General features: G+C 38.4%; 1 protein-coding gene across 3 annotated transcripts in view; it reads left to right on the top strand.

Annotated features, from left to right (window-relative positions):
* MBTPS2 (membrane bound transcription factor peptidase, site 2) overlaps positions 1 to 17,157 on the top strand; it is a 46,461-nt gene extending 29,304 nt beyond the window's left edge. For 2 of the 3 annotated variants that reach the window (XM_043895692.1, XM_043895694.1), the window contains 5 exons: positions 4 to 184; positions 9,194 to 9,288; positions 9,647 to 9,842; positions 15,666 to 15,741; positions 16,841 to 17,157. In XM_043895692.1, the coding sequence (XP_043751627.1) occupies positions 4 to 184; positions 9,194 to 9,288; positions 9,647 to 9,842; positions 15,666 to 15,741; positions 16,841 to 17,063 (771 nt within the window). In that variant the 3' untranslated portion in view covers positions 17,064 to 17,157. Of the gene's footprint in view, positions 1 to 3; positions 185 to 9,193; positions 9,289 to 9,646; positions 9,843 to 10,265; positions 10,460 to 15,665; positions 15,742 to 16,840 lie in introns of those variants that run through there. The other variant, XM_043895695.1, reaches the window with a different exon arrangement.
* The last annotated feature ends 2,894 nt before the right edge of the window (positions 17,158 to 20,051 follow it).

Here is a 20,051-nt window from a genome sequence, read left to right as displayed (position 1 = left end):
AAGGACTCACCTGCAATTGGACCCAGAGGCCTTTTTGTGGGAGACCTTGTCACCCATCTACAGGATTGTCCTGTTACCAATGTACAAGACTGGAATGAATGTCTGGATACCATCACCTATGAGCCCCAAATTGGTTACTGTATAAGTGCATCAACTTTGCAGCAGTTAAGCTTCCCAGTTAGAGGTATGTATATTTTCTCAGTATGATATAATTTAGGACTATAAGCAGCAGTCCTTGCCATTCGTTAATTCTTATATCATGTATATAGATTTATTTTGTTCTAACTTCCTTAAAACAAATCAGTAAAGTAGTAGGCCTAAACGAGTAAACATCCTTCTTGGTAATTTAGATAATAATATGTATGTTTTGTCTATTATATTTTGTTGTTGAACTTCTAATGAATTTCCTCTTTGATTTTCAGGACTCTAGGATCTAATTCTTTCAGCATTTAGGTAACACTTGTGTTTAGACAGCATTCAAGCTCAAACATAACCAATTAACTGAATTCCAGTAATTAAATACCCTTATGCTATGTGGATGGTGGCATGTCCAAAGCTATTTGGGATAGGGTTTTTTCGTGTGGCAGGTGTCCAGAGAAAATCATCTTGATGTCCAAAAATACTTCCTGAAGTCAGATCTGTTGTTCTGTGTAGTAGGCAACAGGGTGAAGCAAGTTTACTTTCAGAAGCTGCCAACTGTATTTTTAGCTCTTCCATCTCTGGAAAATCAGTCTCCCAACTCTTAATACAAAACCCTGGGGATTCAAATTATTGAAAGTGTTGGGAAGTGCAAATTATACTCACAGACTACATTTTTAAATCAAGAAATGCCTGGGTAGTTTTACATATCTACTGGGGTTAAGAAATATGATTAATTATTAAAAATAATTTTATTAAAGTACCATGTGCAAAGTGGCAAAGTAGTAAGAACTGGTTTCAATTTTTTTTATATGTAATCTTCCAAGTATAACCTATTATTTAAGATTAGTTTTTATTTGTTTGGCTCACTGGGTCTTAGTTGTGGCACACAGTATCTTTAGTTGCCGCGTGCAAACTCAGTTGCAGCATGTGGGGTCTAGTTTCCCCACCAGAGATTGAACTCGGGACCCCTTCATTGGGAGCTTGGAGTCTTAGCCACTGAAACACCAAAGAAGTCCCTCTAACCCATTTTTAAGAGCTTTTTTTTATTGCAAAAGCTTTTCACACATAAATAAATGTCAAGAAAGTAGTATAAGGAATTCCCTGGAGGTCCAGTGGTTAGGGCTTATACTTTCACTGCCGAGGATGTGGATTCAATCCCTATTGGGGAAACTAAGAACCTGCATGTCATGCAGTGCGGCCAAAAAGAAAGAGGCAGAGTAATATAAATGAAACTTCATGCATCCTTCTCCCAGCTTCAGCAGTTATCAACACTTTGCCAATTTTTTCATCCACCCTGTCCACCTTTAAAGGAAATATTTGAAAGCACATTCCAGATATCCTGTGATTTCATTCATAAACCTCAGCATATCTTTAATAGATGATGACCTTTTAGACATGACCACAGTACTGTTATCACACCTAACAAAATTAACAGTAATTCCTAATATCTAATTGGTATTCACTCTTCCCTGTTTTTTTTTTTTCTTTTTCACAGTTGGTTTCAGTTGGATAGTATGTCTTTTAGGTTGTAACAGTTCCCTCTTACACTTTTTTAAAAATATCATTTGTTAAAGAAACTGAGTCATTTGTTTTGTCAGATTTATCATTAACATGTTCAAGTATCCCCCACATTTCCTATAGGTGGTAGTTAGGTCTAGAGACTTGATTAGATTCAGCATCCATTTTTGACAAGGGCAAAAATACGTAGGTAGCACTCAGTACTTCAAATTGCATCTCATGTTTTTTCCATGTATTGCATCTTTTCAAATGGGTATGTAATCCACAGTATCTTCTTCTGTAAGAGAAGAATCCATTATTTCATACTTAAGTCCTTTATCGTTTTCCTCAAGTTTGTCTAAATTTGGTATAACTAGTATTGAATTACCAAAGCCAAAATGACATTGTTATCAAATAAATTTTCTCTCCAATAGAATCATTTTATTTAGGATATCTGTGTTTCAATGTTGATAGTTAGTCTTTTTCCTGGCAGACAGTTGGAAGTGAAATTTTTCTTGAAATACTCCAGAATTCTTTCCTTATTAACTTTTTGAGTATTTCACTATTATGGATCCTATGCTACATTTTGGAGGTATTTACTTGAAAACCCAAAGCAGGTATTACTCTTACCACACTCCCACACTAATAAAAACAATCAATCCAAAAATAATAATATATTTCATCTCCTTAGAAGTGACTGTATTAGGATACTTGTTGATTTTATATTGTGACTGTAGCTGATAAACCTGTACCTTCATTTAATCATTTTTTAATGGAGTGCCTATACTTAGCCAGATTGTAGAAATCTTAATGACTGTAAATATAACTTATAATATACTAGATTAATTTAAGTGACAGGCTTGACCACTGGAGCTATGGACATTTAAGAAAGCTACAGATTGATATTGTTTTACATGTATCTAAGTTCATTTGTTACCGTACATTATAATTGAGAGCATAGATATAGCCATATATGGTAATGTAACGTAACCTATAATCCAAAAGTAATTGATACTCAATTTAGAATAAAATTAGGTATGCACAATTAAAATTTTAAGAATTTATACCATTTCAAAACAGTAAAGCCACTTTGAAAAGATCTGACCCTGAAAGGGCCCATAAGCTGTCCCAGCCAACCATTTCTGGTCTTATTTCATACCCTGACTTTCCTAGGTGTATTATTAGATTTTTAAAGCTATTCCCTAAGATATTAAGCATACTAAATGTTCTCCTTTAAATGTTAACAGGTGGATTTCTGGCAAATTTTTAAAGATGTGGTTAATCTACATGAAATGACCATTCATTTTATGAAATTATTGGGACCTTCTGTTTTTCCTCTGTCGATGCTTTCCTTTTTTATTAACCTGCTAACCTAGGAGCGGCATCAACAGAGCCAAGGCTGTTTTTTTTTCACCTCTGCCCTTGGTGCATGGAGTAAGCCTAATGAGCTTGTCCCATACACTCCTTGGGGATTGAATAGCCTTTCCAGGAAGCCCCAGAAAGGACACTGGGTGAGGGCTTGGAGACCTTTGTACCTCGAATACATCTCTTGTTTCATTCTGAGTCAGAACAGAACAAATTTTTCCCCTATTCATATTCAAACCTCTGCTTAATTTAGGATTGCCGTGTATCCATATGCCATTAGTTCCATTTGAATGGCACTAAAAGTTACAGACAAGAACTAGTTTGGTTCTTCTGGGGGACATATTTTTGGTCTCACAGCATGGCATGTTAGTTCCCCAAGCAGGAATTGTACCTGCACCCTCTGCAGAGGGTCTTAACTCTGCACAGAGTCTTAACCACTGGACCACCAGGGAAGTCCCTTTGAACTATGTTGTAACAAGTAGCTTGCATTCTCTTTCTTTAGTTTGAGGGGGCACTGTTCATATATGCCTAAAGCTAAGTTCCTTTTTTCTTTTTTGTAAGTGTTGTCTTGAGTAAGAAAGGCTACTAAGTCCAGCATTTGAGCTGCGTTTTTAAAAAGCATGAGATTGAATACTAAAGGCAACTACTACCTAAAATTAATCTATGAGCCCAGACTCCTGCAGCCCCTTTGAATAACCTATATTCCTGTTCAGAGGAGGTGCGGGTATATACCTGTAACTGCCTGGCAAAAGGAGTGTTGTCCCGTCTTATGCATCTTTAACTGAAGTGAGAAAAGACCATTCCTGACCTGGTTTAAGATGATGTAAGGAAAACTCTGGAAATCTTTTCCATACAGTTTGAGTACTTAGATTGATATTTTTATGCCCAAATCTCTCATGTTCAGAGAAAAAGTGTATGTTCTCCCATTGTGAGTATCAAAGTAGGGTCAAGGTTTCTTTGCTCTTATCCATTGAAAAGAGAGAGAGAGTGTGTGTGTGTGTTTATAATTTTTTAAACTGTTTTTTACTAGGTGGTGCTGGTATAAATTCTACTATAGAACTAAGAATAAATAGGTTTGCCTGCCTATATTGGAACTCTAGTTACAGTTAAATATTTATTAAACTAGGGTAAAAAAAATGTTCAGTTCATTTTAGTGATGTAGAAAGTAGTAAAGACTGTGAACTATAGACTGGAAAAGTTTCTTCCTTCCAACCTTATTCTAAAATAACGTCTGGTTTAGACCATCCTTTGACGACTAGACTATATCTACAAGTATCTTAGGGTACATTCAAAATATACAGGTTCTCCCTGTAGTGGAATTATGAAACTAATCTGGTCTTAATTTTCCTAGTTGTTTCCCCATCTGGGGAGATTTAAAGGACAATTCTAATCTCCTAGAGTTAAATTGAAGCCAAGAAAACTTCTGGGACTTCCCATTGCATTCTTTTTTTTTTTTTTTTTTGGCTCCACGGCTTATGGAATCTTAGCTCCCCAATCAGGGATCGAACCTGAGCCGCCTGCAGTGGAAGCATGGAATCTTAACCACTGGACCACCAAGGAAGTCCCCCCACTGCAGTCTTGAATGTGCCTTCCAATGTAGAATTGGATCAGTCTTTCATGTTGATGTGTGTGTCCATACTCAGTGGTGTCCGACTCTTTGTGACCCCATGGAGTATAACCTGCCAGGCTCTTCTGTCCATGGGAGTTCCCTGACAAGAATACTGGAATGGGTTGCCATTTTCTTCTCCAGGGGATCTTCCCAGCCCAGGGATCGAACCCATGTCTCCTGCTTGGCAAGCAGATTCTTTACCACTAAGCCATCTGGGAAGCCCCTTATGTTGATAGCAGTATAGCAATGTGAAAATTACCTTTGGCATCCCTGTCTTATAGGTTAAGAATTGAATCACAGAAATGAAGTCACTTGTCCTTTAATGTGACCCAGTAGAAAAGATTGTAAAATAAAGTATATTTTTAAACATATATTTTTTAAATTGATAAACAGAAATGTCACAGTTTACTTCTCACATGACAACAAAATATTAAACTCTTTAAATGGAAAATTCCATATGTCAGGAGGTACTTCATCTTGTCAGGGCAACCACAGCCATTGATTTCTGTTTTGATTGGATTAATCACTATAAGAAGAAGCCATAACCCAGAGGTCACATATTAGTGATACCATAGAGGCCAAATCCAGTCTTGGTAAATGTGTATGATTTGACTTCCCTGGCAGCCCAGTGGTTAAGACTCCACACTACCACTGCAGGGGGCATGGGTTCAATCCCTGGTCAGGGAACTAAGACCCCACATGCCTTGAATCCCAGCCAAAAAAGAAAAAAATTTCCCAGGAGAGTTGAAACTTTGTCCACACTACCACTGCAGGGGGCATGGGTTCAATCCCTGGTCAGGGAACTAAGACCCCACGTGCCTTGAATCCCAACCAAAAAAGAAAAAAATTTCCCAGGAGAGTTGAAACTTTGTCCACACTACCACTGCAGGGGGCATGGGTTCAATCCCTGGTCAGGGAACTAAGACCCCACGTGCCTTGAATCCCAGCCAAAAAAGAAAAAAATTTCCCAGGAGAGTTGAAACTTTGTCCACACTACCACTGCAGGGGGCATGGGTTCAATCCCTGGTCAGGGAACTAAGACCCCACGTGCCTTGAATCCCAACCAAAAAAGAAAAAAATTTCCCAGGAGAGTTGAAACTTTGTCCACACTACCACTGCAGGGGGCATGGGTTCAATCCCTGGTCAGGGAACTAAGACCCCACGTGCCTTGAATCCCAGCCAAAAAAGAAAAAAATTTCCCAGGAGAGTTGAAACTTTGTCCACACTACCACTGCAGGGGGCATGGGTTCAATCCCTGGTCAGGGAACTAAGACCCCACGTGCCTTGAATCCCAGCCAAAAAAGAAAAAAATTTCCCAGGAGAGTTGAAACTTTGTCCACACTACCACTGCAGGGGGCATGGGTTCAATCCCTGGTCAGGGAACTAAGACCCCACATGCCTTGAATCCCAGCCAAAAAAGAAAAAAATTTCCCAGGAGAGTTGAAACTTTGTCCACACTACCACTGCAGGGGGCATGGGTTCAATCCCTGGTCAGGGAACTAAGACCCCACGTGCCTTGAATCCCAGCCAAAAAAGAAAAAAATTTCCCAGGAGAGTTGAAACTTTGTCCACCCTACCACTGCAGGGGGCATGGGTTCAATCCCTGGTCAGGGAACTAAGACCCCACATGCCTTGAATCCCAGCCAAAAAAGAAAAAAATTTCCCAGGAGAGTTGAAACTTTGTCCACCCTACCACTGCAGGGGGCATGGGTTCAATCCCTGGTCAGGGAACTAAGACCCCACGTGCCTTGAATCCCAGCCAAAAAAGAAAAAAATTTCCCAGGAGAGTTGAAACTTTGTCCACACTACCACTGCAGGGGGCATGGGTTCAATCCCTGGTCAGGGAACTAAGACCCCATGTGCCTTGAATCCCAGCCAAAAAAGAAAAAATTTCCCAGGAGAGTTGAAACTTTGTCCACACTACCACTGCAGGGGGCATGGGTTCAATCCCTGGTCAGGGAACTAAGACCCCACGTGCCTTGAATCCCAGCCAAAAAAAGAAAAAAATTTCCCATGAGAGTCGAGACTTTGTATCTCTCTTGAAATAAAATGGATCATCTCTTGACTCTGAATCCCAAGTCAAGTGGCCTGGCTGCTTACCCTACTTAGAACAGGGTATATGTTCCCTAATTCATCACAGTCCCCACCATTTCCAATTTTTTCCATATACTCTCCACTTCATATATTTGATACTTGCTTGGCCCCTTTAAGCTTTTTATTAGACATGCCATATCAACAGTGATATCAATTGACTTTCAATTCTCTATTGCTTACACTCCTCCATGAAAAGCTAAGTATCAAGCATCAGAGGTAAATTTTTAAAAATCATTACTGATATATAATGGCAAGTAGCATAGAACATCATCTATGTATTCAATGCATGTTGAGCTATCCACCTTAAATAAAATGCTGAGAAACCTTTCCTTCGTAGACCTTACAGTCTAATCAAAGAAATAGACCATATCCACATTATAGTACAAGGTTAAATATAAGGAATGATGAGAGATATTGGGAGTTGTGAGAGTTGATGGTAGTTGGTCTTGACTGAAAAGATGAGGACAGTTTTCATAGCAGCAACTCTTAGCAGTAGCAGCACTGTTGCTGGTCCTCAACAGTGAGTTTAATTTCAAGAGACTGTTGTAAATCAGTCTTGGCACCACAGATCAGGGAACTGCTAATGATTTGGTTCAGCAAGAGAAGAGTATGAGATAAGGTGATTAAAAAAAAGTAGAAATCTTTGTTTTAGGCTATGAAGTTTAGACTTTATTTGGAAGCAATGCAGGGTCTTTGAAAATTTAAATTATTAAATAGAAGAGCTACATTCTCAGAGTTTTACATTGGAAGGTTAATCTGAAGCATTTGGTGTCTAGGACAAGTTTACATATGAAGTAGGTGGGAAAATAGATGCATTAAGATTCTCTTCAAATGGGTCAAGTGAGAAAGAATTGAAGTCTACCCTTTAGTGGGAATAGATAAAGAGAAAAATAATGAGGTAAATATTGGTATGATTTGGCAACTGATTAGAGAGCATACTGAGGTCTTTTGCCTGGATTGATTTCTTTTTTTAATTCTAAACACCTTTTTACCTTAGAGTTTACCATTAGGGCTGATGAGTGATTATAGGCAGGAGTTTGTGCCATTAGATGCTCATCGTTATTTTAAATATTACTCATCACCCAGAATTTAAATACCCATTCAGTTATGGTAAGAAAACAAAGCAAAACCACCCATAGAGCCAGCCATTGCAGAGGAGGAATTGGTGCATCTATTAGTTTACTTCACCTGTGTTTTGCTCTTTGTGTTGGCAACAATTCGTGTTTAAGGAGATCCAATCTAATCAAATAATCTAGAAAAGAAAGATTTAAAAACAAAAAATCTTTGCCTGAAATAAGAATCCTTGTAAAGTCAGATTGCATATCAACAACCATTTTCATGCTAGTACTCCTAAAGACACTATTGTTAATAGGAAAGCTTTTTGTAGTATTGGAAATCAGGGATAACATTACTCTCTTTCTTCAGCATATCTGAGTATGGTCATATGTATATAAAATTCTAAATTTAATTGGTCCTCATGGTTGTTTAGTTGCTATGTCATGTCTGACTCTTTGTGACCCCATGGACTGTAGGACACCAGGCTCCTCTGTCCATGGGATTCTCCAGGCAAGAATACTGAAGTGGGTTGCCATTTTCTTCTCCAGGGGATCATCCCCACCCAGGGATCGAACCCACGTCTCCTGCATTGCAGGCAGATTCTTTACCACTGAGCCACCTGGGGAGCCCTTATTTGGTCCTTGCCACACATCAGTTTTGCTCTATAAGTTTGATGTGCTGAATGCAGGAAACCTTCCAAAATAAATGGATAGGAAAAAAATTCTGTCCCAGCTGTATGAGTGATTTTAACTTCTTTATTCTCCCCTAGATACAGTGAAGCAGTCTACCAAAGAACTTGAAAAAATAAATGATTAATGGGAATAGTTGCCCTTTTTCCATTGCCTTCCAAGAATAACTGGGTTACTAGTATGCACGCGAATATGTGCACATCTGTGTGGTCAAATTGGACTGCCCTGGTTCTGTGGGGAAAACCTGAAGATAAGCCTGGAGGTGAAATAGATATTTGATATGATAGAGATGTCCTTCAGGATAAGAGTCTCTTAGGCATCCTCTCGCTCACTCTGCTAACACCACAGTGCAGGAGTTCCATAGTGATACTGGATCCACAGCATTAGGTCATCTAAAAGTAGCTCATTAAGTATTTGTGCTTGACCAGCTGGAGTTACTGCAAAGCCTACTGAGACCCTGAAACTCCAGCTTCATGAGTAGGTAAGTTTATGAGAAGACAACTAACCTATGGTCATTGTTGCTTCTTCATTCAAATTGGATGTATCTCTTTTTGTAATGTAAAATCAAACTCAGCAGCAAGTAGCCAACAATCTGAACTGTCAGTTATACAGTTGTTTCTGAGTTCATATGCATTTTGCTTAATTCTTTTTGTCTTGAAAGCAAAATTCTTATTACAAATGTACTTCTGTGCATTGTGTACTTCTTTTAATAACAGATTTTAATAAACCATTTCTCTTTAAGCATACAAACGGCTAGATGGTTCGACTGAATGCTGTAACAATCACAGCCTTACAGATGTTTGCTTTTCCTATAGAAATAATTTTAATAAGCGTTTGGTAAGTTGTCCCTGAAACAGTCTTGATTGCCTGATATAATTATATAATCATGTAGAACTAAAATACAATCCTTGAAAGCATTGCCCTTTTGGTTTATACCATTTTATTAAGATCTCTATATTTCACATGTCATATTTCATCTGAGAATCTTTAAAATGTTTATAATAATAATATCTTGTTTGGCCAGAGTAGAATAATTGAATCTAATTTATAGTAGAGATACATGAATGGCATTTCCTTTATTGAACTTCATTCCTAATATGTTTGGTGACATGAAAGATATTGAAAGAATTTAACTTGGTGTTTTGCTTGTTAATGAATCATTTTTAGTATTGACTAATTGATGTTCTGTCCCTAGCATACATGTCTACCTGCCCGGAAAGCAGTTGAAGCCACCCAAGTTTGTAGAACCAATAAAGACTGTAAAAAAAGCTCAAGTTCAAGTTTCTGTATAATACCTTCTTTGGAAACTCATACGCGCTTAATAAAAGTGAAACACCCACCTCAAATTGATATGTTATATGTAGGACATCCGCTGCACCTTCACTACACAGGTGAGTTTTATTGTGGTAGACCCTCAGACATCGCTATGATGGCCTATATTCTCACTGGTAGAAACTCAGTACACACCACCTTGCATTAATTTTATTTGTTTGATCATTTTTCAAAATCTTGTTAACTTTTTCTTAAGCATTAAATGAAATTTAAGCAGTAGGAAAATAATCTGAATTTATAAAGCAAGATGGAGCTAAACCCCATGTCTACTTATGGAGAAAGATATATTTTTTCTTCACTACCATTTATGTCCAAGTCATATAGATTAACTCTCAGATATTCTCTAAGCATTTATTAAATTTCTTCAAGCTCCCAAATCAGTAGCAAAAGTAGCATATGCCAGAGAATGCCAGTAATATAGTGATAATGATGATAAAGTAATTTGTGAATAACGCATGAATTTTATATGAATATAATTTCAGAATCAGACCAGCGTAATTGTTTTAACAGTGGCAACATGATTGGATTAAATATATAGCTTTTCCATATGGCTCAAGATCATACAGAAGAACTATGCCACAAAGATCTTAATGACCCAGATAACCACGATGCTGTGATCACTCATCAAGAGCCAGACATCCTGGAGTGCAAAGACAAGTGGCGGTGATGGAATTCCAGCTGAGCTATTTCAAATCCTAAAGGATGATGCTGTGAAAGTGCTGCACTCAATACACCAGCAAGTTTGGAAAACTCAGCAGTGGACACAGGACTGGAAGAGGTCAGTTTTCATTCCAATCCCAAAGAAAGGTAATGCCAAAGGATGTTCAAACTACTGCACATTTGCACTCATCTCACATGCTAGCAAAGTAATGTTCAAAATTCTCCAAGCCAGGCTTCAACAGTACATGAACCAAGAACTTCCAGATGTTCAAGCTGGTTTTAGAAAAGGCAGAGGAACCAGAGACCAAATTGCCAACATCTGTTGGATAATAGAAAAAGCAAGAGAGTTCCAGAAAAACATCTGCTTCATTGACTACGCCAAAGCCTTTGACTGTGTGGATCACAACAAACTGTGGAAAATTCTTCAAGAGATAGTAATACCAGACCACCTGACCTGCTTCCTGAGAAATCTGTATGCAGATCAAGAAGCAACAGTTAAAACCAGGCATGGAAAAACAGACTGGTTCCAAATTGGGAAAGGAGTATGTCAAGGCTGTATATTGTCATCTTGCTTGTTTAACTTCTATGCAGAGTACATCATGCAAAATGCTGGGCTGGATGAAGCACAAGCTGGAATCAGGATTGCAGGGAGAAATATCAATAACCTCAGATATGCAGATGACACCACCCTTATGGCAGAAAGGGAAGAGGAACTGAAGAGCCTCTTGATGAAAGTGAAAGAGGAGAGTGAAATAGCTGGCTTAAAATGCAACATTCCAAAAATGAAGATCATGGCATTCGGTCCCATCACTTTATGGCAAATAGAAGGAGGAACAATGGAAACAGTGACAGACTATTTTGGGGGGCTCCAAAAATCACTGCAGATAGTGACTGCAGCCATGAAATTAAAAGACGCTTGCTCCTTGGAAGAAAAGCTATGACCAGCCTAGATAGCATAGCAGAGACATCACTTTGCCAACAAAGCTCCGTATAGTCAAGGCTATGGTTTTTCCAGTAGTCATGTATGCATGTGAGACTTGGACTATAAAGAAAGCTGAGCGTCAAAGAATTGATGCTTTTGAACTGTGGTGTTGGAGAAGACTCTTGAGAGTCCCTTGGACTGCAAGTGTGGAATACCAGTTGACCTATTTCAAATCCTGAAAGATGATGCTGTGAAAGTGCTGCACTCAATACACCAGCAAGTTTGGAAAACTCAGTAGTGGCCACAGGACTGGAAAAGCTCAGTTTTCATTCCAATCCCAAAGAAAGGCAATGCCAAACAATGTTCAAACTACTGCACATTTGCACTCATCTCACATGCTAGCAAAGTAATGTTCAAAATTCTCCAAGCCAGGCTTCAACAGTACATGAACCAAGAACTTCCAGATGTTCAAGCTGGTTTTAGAAAAGGCAGAGGAACCAGAGACCAAATTGCCAACATCTGTTGGATAATAGAAAAAGCAAGAGAGTTCCAGAAAAACATCTGCTTCATTGACTACGCCAAAGCCTTTGACTGTGTGGATCACAACAAACTGTGGAAAATTCTTCAAGAGATAGTAATACCAGACCACCTGACCTGCTTCCTGAGAAATCTGTATGCAGATCAAGAAGCAACAGTTAAAACCAGGCATGGAAAAACAGACTGGTTCCAAATTGGGAAAGGAGTATGTCAAGGCTGTATATTGTCATCTTGCTTGTTTAACTTCTATGCAGAGTACATCATGCAAAATGCTGGGCTGGATGAAGCACAAGCTGGAATCAGGATTGCAGGGAGAAATATCAATAACCTCGGATATGCAGATGACACCACCCTTATGGCAGAAAGGGAAGAGGAACTGAAGAGCCTCTTGATGAAAGTGAAAGAGGAGAGTGAAATAGCTGGCTTAAAATGCAACATTCCAAAAATGAAGATCATGGCATTCGGTCCCATCACTTTATGGCAAATAGAAGGAGGAACAATGGAAACAGTGACAGACTATTTTGGGGGGCTCCAAAAATCACTGCAGATAGTGACTGCAGCCATGAAATTAAAAGACGCTTGCTCCTTGGAAGAAAAGCTATGACCAGCCTAGATAGCATAGCAGAGACATCACTTTGCCAACAAAGCTCCGTATAGTCAAGGCTATGGTTTTTCCAGTAGTCATGTATGCATGTGAGACTTGGACTATAAAGAAAGCTGAGCGTCAAAGAATTGATGCTTTTGAACTGTGGTGTTGGAGAAGACTCTTGAGAGTCCCTTGGACTGCAAGTGTGGAATACCAGTTGACCTATTTCAAATCCTGAAAGATGATGCTGTGAAAGTGCTGCACTCAATACACCAGCAAGTTTGGAAAACTCAGTAGTGGCCACAGGACTGGAAAAGCTCAGTTTTCATTCCAATCCCAAAGAAAGGCAATGCCAAAGGATGTTCAAACTACCGTACAATTGCACTCACCTCACACGCTAGTAAAGTAATGCTCAAAATTCTCCACGGCAGGCTTCAGCAATGTGTGAACCGTGAACTTCCAAATGTTCAAGCTGGTTTTAGAAAAGGCAGAGGAACCAGAGATCAAATTGCCAACATCCACTGGATCATCGAAAAGGCAAGAGAGTTCCAGAAAGACATCTATTTCTGCTTTATTGACTACGCCAAAGCCTTCGACTGTGTGGATCACAATAAACTGTGGAAAATTCTGAAAGAGATGGGAATACCAGATCACCTGACCTGCCTCTTGAGAAACCTGTTTGCAGGTCAGGAAGCAACAGTTAGAACTGGACATGGAACAACAGACTGGTTCCAAATTGGGAAAGGAGTACATCAAGGCTGTATATTGTCACCCTGCTGATTTAACTTGTATGCAGAGTACATCATGAGAAACGCTGGGCTGGAGGAAGCACAAGCTGGAATCAAGATTGCCGGGAGAAATATCAATAACCTCAGATGTGCAGATGACACCACCCTTACGGCAGAAAGTGAAGAGGAACTAAAAAGCCTCTTGATGAAAGTGAAAGAGGAGAGTGAAAAAGTTGGCTTAAAGCTCAACATTCAGAAAACTAAGATCATGGCATCTGGTCCCATCACTTTATGGCAAATAGATGGGGAAACAGTGGAAACAGTGGCTGACTTTATTTTTCTGGGCTCCAAAATCACTGCAGATGGTGATTGCAGCCATGAAATTAAAAGACACTTCCTTCTTGGAAGGAAAGTTATGACCAACCTAGACAGCATATTAAAAAGCAGAGACATTACTTTGCCAAAAAAGGTCCTCTAGTCAAGGCTATGGTTTTTCTAGTGGTCATGTATGGATGTGAGAGTTGGACTATAAAGAAAGCTGAACGCAGAAGAATTGATGCTTTTGAACTGTGGTGTTGGAGAAGACTCTGGAGAGTCCCTTGGACTGCAAGGAGATCCAGCCAGTCCATCCTAAAGGTCAGTCCTGGATGTTCATTGGAAGGACTGATGTTGAAGCTGAAACTCCAATACTTTGGCCACCTGATGCAAAGAGCTGACTCATTTGAAAAGACCCTGATGCTGGGAAAGATTCAGGGCAGGAGGAGAAGGGGACGACAGAGGATGAGATGGTTGGATGACATCATCGACTTGATGGACATGGGTTTGTGTAGACTCCGGGAATTGGTGATGGACAGGGAGGCCTGACATGCTGTGGTTCCTGGGGTCGCAAAGAGTCGTTCAAGACTGAGTGACTGAACTGAACTGAACTGGACTGCAAGGAGATCCAACCAGTCCATCCTAAGGGAAATCAGTCCAGAATATTCATTGGAAGGACTGATGCTGAAGCTAAAGCTCCAGTACTATGGCCACCTGATGCAAAGAACTGACTCATTTGAAAAGACCCTGATGCTGGGAAAGATTGAAGGCAGGAGGAGAAGGGGATGACAGAGGATGAGATGGTTGGATGGCATCACCAACTTGATGGACATATGAGTTTGAGCAAGCTCCGGGAGTTGGTGATGGACAGGGAAGCCTGGCGTGCTGCAGTCCATGGGGTTGCAAAGAGTCGGACACGACTGAGCAACTGAAATGAACAAGATTATACAGTCTAACTTATTTTGTTGTATAAGATTTTTATATGTTACCTTTTTAATAACTTTTACTGAAATATAATTCACATATCATATAATTTACCCTTTTAAAGTATACAATTCAGTAGTTTTTAATATATTCAGAGTTGTAGAACCATCATCACAATCTAGTTCCAGTATTTTTTCATCACTCCAAAAAAAGCCTATACCGATTAGGAACCTATTCTACTTCTCAACACCCACCCACCCCATCCCTTGGCAACCACTTAATCTACTTCTGTTTCTGTAAATTTGCTTGTTTCCACACATTTCCTATAAATAGAATATTTTGTGATTGGCTTCTTCCACTTAGCATAATGTTTTCAAGGTTCATCCATGTTGTAGTTTTTGTTGGTGCATCATTCCTTTTTTATGGTGAAGTAATATTCCATTGTATGGATATATTACTTTTTCTGTATTTATTCATCAATTGATGGACATGTGGGTTTTATGTTACTCTTTAAAAGACTCTCTCATTGCTCTGTAGTCATATCTTGAGGTACAACTCGGGTCATTCTTCTCATTTATTGTTTTGACACTAGGTGTCTCTGGAGTACAGATATTATATACATCCTCAACAAATGTAGAAATAACCCTCTTCAAGGTAATTTTCAAGAAATGTGTGCTATGAGTTCTATTTAATTATAACAGTTTTTAAGTGTTTTAAGAAAAACAGAATAATGGAATCCCCAAAGTGAAGGAAATCATAAAAATCCCCTAGTATTAATCCTTTTTTTAGCAATGAAGAAAACACTGAGACCAAAAAAGATTAAGTCACATAATAGTTGGAGTGAACATGATTTTAAGGTTATACCTCTTTGAAAAGATAAGAACTGTTTTGATATAAATTCTAGTGTAAAGTCATTCTCTGTATTTGGTAGTCATAGTTGGTATATAATCAGTTTTTATTTTAGTCTCACCTCACAATATAAATGTACATTGAGACATCAATTTCTGTATCCCACTCTTTTTATTAGATGTTCTAGAATTGTTGATTTACTTTTATAGTTGGGCCATCGAGCCTGTCTGCATGTGTTTGGGTAGGGCTATCTCAAATCAGTTTAATAGGCTAATCCAGTCTTGACCCACATGGTAAAATTCTTTATTCTGTTGCTTATCTGTATAAATACTATTAATTATTTCTTAATTTTCTTTTTTAGTGAGCATCACCAGTTTTATCCCACGTTTCAAGTTTCTAAGCATAGATCTGCCTGTGGTTGTGGAGACATTTGTCAAGTATCCTTTCTGGTGTGAAAGATATTTTAAAAGTGTGCTACTTGGAACTTGATGAGTTTTACCTTGACTAGAGAGCTTGAACAGACCTTACAAGTATCACTCTACTGCTAATACAAAAAAAAAATGGACTTTAACGTTGAGAAAGATCTGATTGTACCTAGGAAGGAAGAAGTCAAAGAAGAGAAATTGATTGGGAAGAGAGAAAGGTTAAGGTGTGGAAGGGAAAGAACCTAGAAGGCAAATTGAGAGTTGAAATTTAGAGGTCTAAAAGCTTGGAGTGTGTTTGTAAAGGATGAAGTCTTCAGCTACTAAATGAGGCGGTGTTCCACCCCTCCTGAGCTTGTTGACTCTGACCAAATGGAGGAATGCATAAGGGGCATCAAACTGATTTCCACTACTGAAATAGCACTCCACAGAATCTCATGTGTTCTTTAGCATATTATGTTTGCATATAAAGGGATTTTTAATTGGTTATTATATAGAATTTGAATATAAAGATTCTTTATTTTTGTCACTTTTAAATTTTAATTTTGAAAAAAAAACTTTAATTTCTTTCCTTAATGATTTGCAAAAAATCAGAGACAGAAAGTAAATGAGCAAATATTAGTTAACAAATGAGTTACTGAAAAAAGGACACAGTCAAAATTGTACCTTGTAGACTGCAGCTTTATCTCAGAGATGTTTACACTATGACACTATGATGATAGTAAAATAGAGTTCAAGGGACTAAAATATTTATAAATCTAAGCTATACTTTGTAAGGATTGAGGAGGAATTTTCCCCCATTTCTTATTCTTTCCATATTCCTTTCTCTTGTATCATTAAAGTCTTTCAAGGAATTCATTACAGACTGCCTTAGTGTACAGGTGGTTGGCCTTCATTTTTTGGTCAAGTTTTTTTAACTTTGAAAGAATACAAATCATTTGTTTTAAATAGAGATCTAAGAAGCAATAGCATTTACTGGTGGGCAGAGATTTTAAAAAAGGAGAGAAGTCACCTGTAATCTCAAATCCACTCCTCGTAAAATGTGCGCTTCTGACTCCCAGAAATGGCTTTGCATGCAGACTTCACAGTAGGTTCCTTAACTGATTGCAACCAGGTACCTGATTTCCCTCTCGGGAGCGCTAGCAATTGTTAATGCAGTGCCCTGCTTTGCTTTGGACGGACAGTGGATTTTAAACTCTTTCCTAGATGCTACTCTTACCTCAGTGATTGGAGACAATGATGTCAAAGATCTGATAGGATTTTTCATCTTGCTTGGTGGCAGTTTACTTTTGGCTGCCAATGTGACCCTGGGCCTCTGGATGGTTACAGCACGGTAATATTTGGACTCATCTGATAGAATCTCTGAGTTACAATATATAATACTGAAAACCTTACTTGGTATGAAATAAAAACTGTTTCCTTAAAATTGCATTTTAGCCAACAACTTTAAGTTCTTTATTCAGCATATCCAAACTCTGGGACCGGGGTGAAACAGAAGAAATGAAAGACATACTCCATGATTACATTCTAGTTTTACAGACTGAACCTACAAACTTCAGATGCTTGTGGAACAACTGAAACAAGTGCAAATTCATGTTAAACCATTTTTGTGTGGCTACATACTGTATTGAAATACTGTAAAGGAAAACAGAATTGGGTAGGATTAATTGAGAAAAAACTTCCTAAAAAAGCATCATTAATTCAGATTTGAAGAAGACCAGACTTTGACCCAGTGGGAAGGTGAGCATTTTCTTGGTCTATATTTCTTGTCTTTAGTCTTGTTGGAAAAGTATTTTTAAAATTCAGTGGTATGTTGGTGGCTCAGATGTTAAAGAATTCGCCTGCAATGCTGGAGACCTGGGTTCAATCCCCAGGTTGGGAAGATCTCCTGGAGAAGGGAATGGCTACCCACTCCAGTATTCTTGCCTGGGAAATCCCATGGACAGAGGAGCCTGGCAGGCTACAGTCCATGGGGTTGCAATGAGTCAGACACGACTGAGCAACTAACACACACATTGTTTTGTACTCTTGACAACTGAGGTCTGATTACAATTAATAAAATTCTATAAGAGAAACTGCCAATGCAAAAGGGAACATCTTTGTTAGATGATCCCAGTAAATGAACACCTCGGAAGTAGACTCTATAATATCATGAGACATGTCTTGCCACCCAAGAGTTGCCTCTTTGATAATATGCCCCCATACCCGCATAAAGCAGCAGCAGCCTTGACATTCAGAATGAGCTGTAGGAAGTATCTCCTACCTGCAGCATATGAGCTTGAGACAGTTAGGGGTGAACCTCAAAACTGAGCCAGCTGGCTCTTGCAGCAGATCACAAGACAGATCACAGAGCTTTGTGCAGTCCTGGTTACCTTTCTCTACAAGCTTCAAAGCTTGGAACCGCTCCAGAATAGACATTTTCTCTTGTGCTGCTGGGGCTACCTTGGACCTAGTTCCTAGGCTCCTGTCTTCAAGAAGCAATTACTCTAAGCCATGAAGCATACTCTGTCCTCACTAATGTCTTCCATGTTTCTCTGTGTTGGGGAATTAAATACGTAGTTCTTCCTTTCTGCCTTTCCCCTAAGCTACCTCTGTGGGTCCACAAAAGACTTGGTAGTAGAGTGAGAATGGCTACGTGTGAGAACAAATGTGCATTTGCTGGAGCCTGGTAATTGACTCTTGAGCCCGAAAGAGCCCTGCCTAGTTTGAGATCTTTCAAACTGGTGCTGCAGCCCTGGAAGATCTAGGAAGTCAATAGGCCAGTGTGAAGCTATTAGTATTAAAAGTATATGAGCATGCTGTTTCTTTGATGAAAAATCTGTGCTCTCATATACTCAAAAACATCAATAGTCCTGTATCCAACTTTTTCACTAAGTGAGATATTCAAGGGGTTCACCTCTTTCAGATTCCTTAGCTGCTCTTAGGCAATAAAACTTTTTAATCATTTTTAAGGAAACTTTAGATTGTGTTATAAATCTGCCTGCCTTCTTGAAGAGAAATTGTATATTGAATATAATTTTAATATTTTTTAAATGACCTCTATTACCACTACTTAAAAACTGTACAAATTATTGGTTTATCCCAGGGAAAAAGCATTTGTTCTATTCTCAGGCAGACAGTCTTTCAGGATTAAAGTATATTAGCAGAGTAATGCACAGACCTATTCAGGTAATAAAGCTTGAGGACTACCATGAAATACTTATATTATTGATTTGATTACATGAACTAAGCAGTTTACTAATGGAATTGCTATATACATGCATGTCATTTTTTTTTAACTGAGAAAAAAATTTAATAGATGAAATCTTACCCATAAACTCCTTTCTCTGGATGAAAAAAAAAAAAACAAGCACATCATTTTCTTATGGCTTTTAAACACCTTGGTCTTCTGCTCCATCGGGTCAGAATTTGGGAACAGTCTATTAGGATATTGAGCAATTCAGTCCTGTTTTTACAGAAATAGCCTCATTGTATAAGAAAAGAAATGTTATGTGTTGTCTCTTCAGCCTCATTGTGGGCACTTCTAGAGCAAGGACCATGTCATACTCATCTTTCTATCCCTGGTACAGTGCATGAGACATCAAAACTACTTAATAAATGTGGTTGAATGAATGATGTTTAGTGTTATTTATGGATTAGAAAAGCATGTTTCTATTTAAGTAAGCTGTAAAAAGTGTTATTGAATATTTCATGTAAATATATGTTAACATAAAAAGTTAGCTTGGAAGATCTTTGTGTCCCTGGTAGATTATCATCTTTATGAATATAGTTCATTTTGGTTTCTGTAGAGCCACCTAAAAATGGATTGTTTTAAGGATTTGAAGAAAGTGTTGTCACTTGTTCAACAGTAAAACTGTATTTTCAGCGTTCCTACTCTGCATTGTTTACATTTTTGAGGGTTGTTTTTAATCACTTAAAACCTGTAAAGAATGTATATATCCTTTTCAGCATCTCTGTTTGAAAAGACATGCAGTTAAACTTGACCTTTTGATAATTGCTCTTATAGGTCATCTGTTCCAATGGTAAATTGTTTAAACTGGGCTTCTTGGGTATGTGGCTCTTAGTCATCAGTTTGTCCTGTGGTATTTATTGAATGTCCACATACTAGTGGTACACAGGTATTTTTTTCTATAAATCTTACAACTAAGTTTAACTTGAAGATACCATAGTTGCTGGCATTCAATGTTTAGCAATAAAAATAAATGTGTACCAGCATTCTATGTTTTATCATCTATGTGTTGTCTCTTTTTTTAATTTGTATTCTTTTCTGTCAAAATTGTTCCTTTCACATACAGTACAATCTTAGATGTTTTAAAATTCTTGAT

Source organism: Cervus elaphus, chromosome X, assembly GCF_910594005.1.
Source record: "Cervus elaphus chromosome X, mCerEla1.1, whole genome shotgun sequence".
In the NCBI taxonomy this organism is placed as follows: domain Eukaryota; kingdom Metazoa; phylum Chordata; class Mammalia; order Artiodactyla; family Cervidae; genus Cervus; species Cervus elaphus.
This window is presented reverse-complemented; position numbering and strand designations above follow the sequence as displayed.